At 43.4% G+C, this 6,536-nt stretch overlaps 1 protein-coding gene across 1 annotated transcript; it reads right to left on the minus strand.

The window, feature by feature from the left end:
* Nucleotides 1-255: 255 nt before the first annotated feature.
* On the minus strand, nt 256-3,572 carry LOC133118586 (hydroxycarboxylic acid receptor 2-like). Its single transcript, XM_061228695.1, has 2 exons — nt 3,362-3,572; nt 256-2,795 (listed from the first exon to the last, which is right to left on the minus strand). The coding sequence occupies exon 2, from the start codon at nt 2,732-2,734 to the stop codon at nt 1,769-1,771; it is 966 nt and encodes a 321-aa protein (XP_061084679.1). The 5' UTR covers nt 2,735-2,795; nt 3,362-3,572; the 3' UTR covers nt 256-1,768.
* Nucleotides 3,573-6,536: the final 2,964 nt, after the last annotated feature.

Below are 6,536 nucleotides of genomic sequence, written 5' to 3' on the forward strand. Positions count from 1 at the left end.
GTCAGCAGAAGAATTGGAAACCATGGGTTTGTTCGTTTCTGAAGTGTCTATATATATATCGACTTGCACCCACAACATGGTTCTAGTTTATCAGGAAGTGTGCAAATTTTTTTCCGGTATTAGAAAAAAAAAAAAGTTCAACCGCATGTTGCGCAGACAGGACATATTGTTTTCACACCCTTTTTGATCTTTGACTTAGCAAAACAATTGATTTGGTATAGGTTACAGAATGAAAAATATTCACTGATGCACTTATAATTCATGTATATTTAATGAAATATTTTTACATCTTTAATGCAATGCACAAATGGACACAAACAATGTGTATTCGGTATGACAAAATCTCAGGACAAAAATGAAGCCTCAGCTTTCTCCAACAAAGGTATGCATGTTTAAAATGTACAGTACTGTGCAAAAGTCTATTCTGTACAGATAAGATTATTTCAAAAATAATTAAATGAAACGTCCTATACATTTTACATTACATTTGAGTAATTTGGCAGAATAGTTAAAAACTGAATCGAATCAATATTTTTTGTGACCACCCGGTGTTCAGTGTTAAAACAGCATCACTAGATATAGATATAGAACTGCAGGACAGCATTGGCTAAGACAATCAGCAGGGAGGTTGTTCCATGCATGTTGGAGAACTTTCCCCAGTTCTTCTGCAGACTTTGGTTGACTCCTTGCTTCTGATCTCAGACAGTCTTGATTAAGTTTTTATGTAAAAGGTTGTCAATTGCTTACAGTAATATGTTACTTTTTAAAATGAAATACAAAAATGTCTCTGTTAAATTGCATTATTTAATCAATTTTGTCTGGCATTATTTAATCAGGAAATCGTGTGACAGCAGTGCAATGCATTAAATCCTGCAGATATGGGTTTTTAAGTTACTCTTAAAAAGTTTCAGTTACTTTTCACATCAACCATCAGAATGGGGGGAAAAATTTGATCGTGGGATGATTGTTGGTGACCAGACGGGCTGGTATAAGTATTTCTGTAACTGCTAATCTCCAGAGATTTTCACACACAACAGTCTCTAGAGGTTGAAGAGTTTGCAGAGAGTGTCTGTGGGCAGAAATGCCTTGTTAATGAGAGAGGTCAGAGGAAAAGGGCCAGACTGGTCAAAGCTGACAGGAAGGTTACAGTAAAGCGAATAACCACACATTACTACAGTGGTATGAAGAAGAGCATCCCTGCACACACAACGCATCAAATCTCTAATAAATCTCATAAATACCGATTAAAGTTTCTTACTGAGTGCACATACATGCATCAGTACAGTCAATTGATTGATTTCCTTGTTTACCACATGGTTGTCAGGCCCTTAATTTCTATTGCTTAAAAACATGCTGTGATTTCTAATTTACACACAGTTCATGCCTGCTTTTTAAAAAGATAAACATATATTGGATTTTAGCTAAATTGAAATCCATCAAGTTTGTTCTCCTTTTATCTTTAACATGCACTTCTTGAATGAAATGGGGTTTTACAAGACCAAGACCACTACTGCATAGAAAAGTAAAAAATATTGTACTTGTATTTATAATGTACAGCAGTATTTGACACACGTTAGTATAAGCTATTCATATGGCAAATGTCTGCATTTATACAGTGCCAATATTTATCCAAAGCGCTGTATATTATATTTGTTAGGGGTCGATAATGCTATTCGTTAGGGGTAGCTAAGCCTACTCGTTAGGGGTCGTTAATAGTATTCGTTAGGGGTCGCTAATCGTATTTGTTAGGGGTCTCTAACCCTACTCGTTACAGGTCGCTAGCTGTACTCCTGTTCCCCCTCCGGCTCACGGCCATGTGGAAGATGCCCAGGGAGTTGAAGGAGGCCTTGAGGGTGTTTCGGAACGTGCTGCTGGAGAAGCAGTAGATGACGGGGTCCAGCGTGCTGTTCAGGTAGGTGAACGCGATGGATATGCTGAAGAGCTGGGATGGCAGGCTGTGGGAGTCGCAGTCTCCCGGGTGAAGCTTCTGGATGGCGAGGAAGGCGAGGCCCGTGACGATTCCCGGCAGGAAGCAGACGGTGAAGACGCCCACGATGATCATCACCACCTGGATGGCCCGCTTCACCTGCTGCTTACTGCCCATTTGGCGGCTGCGCAGGAAGCAGATGATCCGCAGCGAGCAGAAGCTGAGCAGCAGGAAGGGCAGGAAGAACTCCAGGATGTACACGCCATAGTGCACCATGATGCCCGGCGGCAGGTCATCGTAGTAGCTGAAGCTGCGGCAGAGGCGTTTGTTGTTGTGCTTATGCAGGAGCTCAGTGGCCAGCAGGGGGAGATGCAGGGCCAGCACCACCGTCCACGTCACGGTCGAGAGCCGTATCGCCTTCCCGGTCGTGAGGTGGTTCACCCAGTGGTGCGGGTGGACCACCTTGAAGTAGCGGTCGACGGCCACGATGGTCATGAACGCGATGCTGGCTGAACGGTTGAGCGCCAGCATGAAGAGGTTGATTCGGCACCAGGCGCCTCCGAACACCCAGTCCTCGCCGCGCATCAGGCTGTGGATGCGGAAGGGCACGCTGACGAGCAGGAAGAAGTCCGCGATCAGCAGGTTCAGCAGGTACACGGTGTTGCACCTCCAGCTCGGCATGTGGCAGGAGAAGATCCACAGGGCCACCATGTTAGCCGGCAGCCCCAGTATGAGCTCCACGATGAGGATCGGGGGCACCATTTTCACCACCAGGTCCTGGGCAGCCAGGCAGTGCGAGTTGTTCATTGTGTGACCGGTTCAGCCGACGTGGCGTGTCAATCCTCTCTTTCTCTTTTTCACTTCAGAGCTGTGGAGAGAAACTCTGTCTTAATGAAGTGCGAGCGAGAGAACGATCTCTTTAGCGATCGTCGTGATTGAGTTAAAAGAAGAAAAAAATAAAGATGAGTTCTAATTTCATTCAACTAATTTCATTCATTCATTCATTCATTCATTCTAATTCAACGCCATTAGCTGCCCTTCATTCACAGTGCTGCTTAATTTATTTCTGTACATTTCTCACCGTAATGCAACAGAACCAGAAAGTGTCACAAGAAGTATGGGACAGCTGTGTTTCCAACAACAATGTTAAACGGCCATCCAATGTGCTGTAAGTAATTGTTACTCTCTGTGGTGGATAATTATTTGACTTTATCTTCCCGTATTGTTTCTGGTGATGAGAATTGTATTTGAACTGTGGTCAAATCTATGTTACCACATGGGTAAAATGCTAAAAGTAAGATCAATGTATGATGGAAATGCCCTAAAGTCCTTATACACAATCATTTACATTTACATAAACAAATGAACCCACAGATCCCAACACCAAAACATAATGGTAAACAAAAAAACACCACAATGTTTATCATTGCTTACCAGACTCTTTTTGTGGAAGATGAAAGTGAGACGATGATACGTTTTCAAGATTGAATGTTTTGAAGGAGCCTTGAGAAGTAGGGAGTGCTGCAAATGCCTTCTTTCGCATACTGAGTGAGCATACGAAACCTATGTATTTGCCTGAATTAAAGCAGTTTTGCAAAGGAAAGTGAAAATAAAAGCATTTCCTCTGCAGCAATGTGAAAGATTCATATGAAATTATAAGTGTTTTATCTGCTAAGGTGGTGCAAGCAGTTATTGATATCAAGGGGGCAATTTTCACAGGGGTGATATGGATGTTTGTTAGCCTTTTCTCTGAAATAAATTGAATGGTGATATAAAAAAATATTTACTCAGGTTCCCTTCGTGTAATATTAAAAACTCCCTCCCTGCGGTGTCTCGGTGGCGCAGCCTTTAGAGCACTGATCGCATGCTCATTGCGAGCCGCGACGTCGGCGGTTCGAATCCGACCGTCCGACATTTGTCGCATGTCTTCCCCTCTCTCTCGCTCCCACTCTTCCTGTCTCTCTATACTATATACTGTCCAATAAAGCTGAAAAAGGCCTAAAAAATATCTTTAAAAAAACTTTTGTCTAAAGTTTTTTCACAATGAGTGCATTCAGTGTGACACATATACAATAATAGAGGAAATTAGGAAGGGGGCAAATACTTTTTCAGCCTAAAAGGGCTTTAAATGTCAATGACTACCTTATAACACACTCACCTCCAATTGTTTTCTCGGTCAAAGGAAGGAAAAAACTCAAGGTTCACATCTGAATAAAGAATGCAGAACTTTTGTTTATTGAACTATTCAAATTCAAATTAAGTGAGCACCTTGAAACACACTATCAGTCATAATATAATACCGAATAAAGTTTCTTACTGAGGGCACATACTAACTGTTAGTAAAACAAAGTTTTACCAGGAACCAGTAAGATGACCGTTGTCACAGGAAGAAGCAGATCCGATGTTCGTCATTAGAAAACAGGAAAGTTTATTACAATCAGGAAAATGTTCCAAAGAGCAATGGTGTTTGGAGTGTTTATACTGTTACATTTGCATATATTCAAATATGTCTACAAATCCAAGTGTAACCTCTGATTGGTGGTAAGGAATTGCGCCTATCCCGAGCACCTCGGATTGGGCCATTCAAATCCTTAATGGTTGTGAGGCCTTGCCCCGCTCCCCCCTGGAGTCCAGTGGAAGATCCCCAGAGGGGGAACCTTGAAACTGATAGCGGTCATTATCATATGTGAAGTGGTCCAATACACAAATTTGTCTGTCTCCCAACACTAACGTTTGTACAAACATGCATCAGTACAGTCAATTGATTAATTTCCTTGTCTACCACATGGTTGTCAGGCCCTTAATTTCTATTGCTTAAAAACATGCTGTGATTTTTAATTTACACATCAGCTCAGCAGCAGAATCACAGTTCATGCCTGCTTTTTAAAAGGATAAACAGATATTGGATTTTAGCAAAGTTGAAATCCATCAAAGCTTGTTCTCCTTTTATCTTTAACATGATGAAATGGGGTTTTATGATTGACAAGATCACTACTGCATAGAAAAGTAAAAAATATAGTACTTGTATTTATCATGTATTTTTGTACAGCAGTATTTGACGCACATTAGTATAAGCTATATATATGGCAAATGTTTACATTTTCACAGTGCCAACATTTATCCAAAGCGCTGTACAATCCATACTTCTTGTTCACTCACTCACACACCGACGGCCGCTCATAGCATCTGAGTCTATGTCCACCCCGTTACAGGTCGCTAATTGTACCTGTTAGGGGTCGCTAATCATATTCATTAGGGGTCGCTAATCGTACTTGTTAGGAATTGCTAATCCTACTGGTTAGGGGTTGCTAATCGTACTCCTTGGGGGTTGCTAATCGTACGCGTTAGGGGTCGCTAATCATACTCGTTAGGGGTCGCTAATCGTACTCGTTGGGGGTCGCTAATCGTACTCGTTAGTGGTTGCTAATTGTACCTGTTAGTGGTTGCTAATCGTACACGTTAGGGGTCGCTAATCGTACTCGTTAGGGGTCGCTAATCGTACTCGTTAGGGGTTGCTAATCGTACTCGTTGGGGGTTGCTAATCGTACTCGTTGGGGGTCGCTAATCGTACGCGTTAGGGGTCGCTAATCGTACTCGTTAGGGGTCGCTAATCGTACTCGTTAGGGGTCGCTAATCGTACTCGTTAGGGGTCGCTAATCGTACTCGTTAGGGGTCGCTAATCGTACTCGTTAGGGGTTGCTAATCGTACTCGTTGGGGGTTGCTAATCGTACTCGTTAGGGGTCGCTAATCGTACTCGTTGGGGGTCGCTAATCTTACGCGTTAGGGGTCGCTAATCGTACTCGTTGGGGGTCGCTAATCGTGTTCGTTAGGGGTCGCTAATCGTACTCGTTAGGGGTCGCTAATCGTACTCGTTAGTGGTTGCTAATTGTACCTGTTAGTGGTTGCTAATCGTACACGTTAGGGGTCGCTAATCGTACTCGTTAGGGGTCGCTAATCGTACTCGTTAGGGGTTGCTAATCGTACTCGTTGGGGGTTGCTAATCGTACTCGTTGGGGGTCGCTAATCGTACGCGTTAGGGGTCGCTAATCGTACTCGTTAGGGGTCGCTAATCGTACTCGTTAGGGGTCGCTAATCGTACTCGTTAGGGGTCGCTAATCGTACTCGTTAGGGGTTGCTAATCGTACTCGTTGGGGGTTGCTAATCGTACTCGTTAGGGGTCGCTAATCGTACTCGTTGGGGGTCGCTAATCTTACGCGTTAGGGGTCGCTAATCGTACTCGTTGGGGGTCGCTAATCGTGTTCGTTAGGGGTCGCTAATCGTACTCGTTAGGGGTCGCTAATCGTACTCGTTGGGGGTCGCTAATCGTACGCGTTAGGGGTCGCTAATCGTACTCGTTAGGGGTCGCTAATCGTGTTCGTTAGGGGTCGCTAATCGTACTCGTTAGGGGTCGCTAATCGTGTTCGTTAGGGGTCGCTAATCGTACTCGTTAGGGGTCGCTAATCGTACTCGTTGGGGGTCGATTTTCCCAGCACTGTACCTCTATTTCAGCCAAAAAGGGCTTTAAATGTCAATGACTACCTTACAACACACTCACCTCCCATTTTTTCTCGGTCAAAGGAAAGCAAAAACTCAAGGTTCACATCTGAA

Source organism: Conger conger, chromosome 18 (assembly GCF_963514075.1).
Source record: "Conger conger chromosome 18, fConCon1.1, whole genome shotgun sequence".
NCBI classification, from domain to species: Eukaryota; Metazoa; Chordata; class Actinopteri; order Anguilliformes; family Congridae; genus Conger; species Conger conger.

Bases quoted from the DNA above. Each gene is read 5' to 3' on its own strand.
- LOC133118586 (XM_061228695.1), bottom strand. From the start codon at position 2,734: ATGAACAACTCGCACTGCCTGGCTGCCCAGGACCTGGTGGTGAAAATG.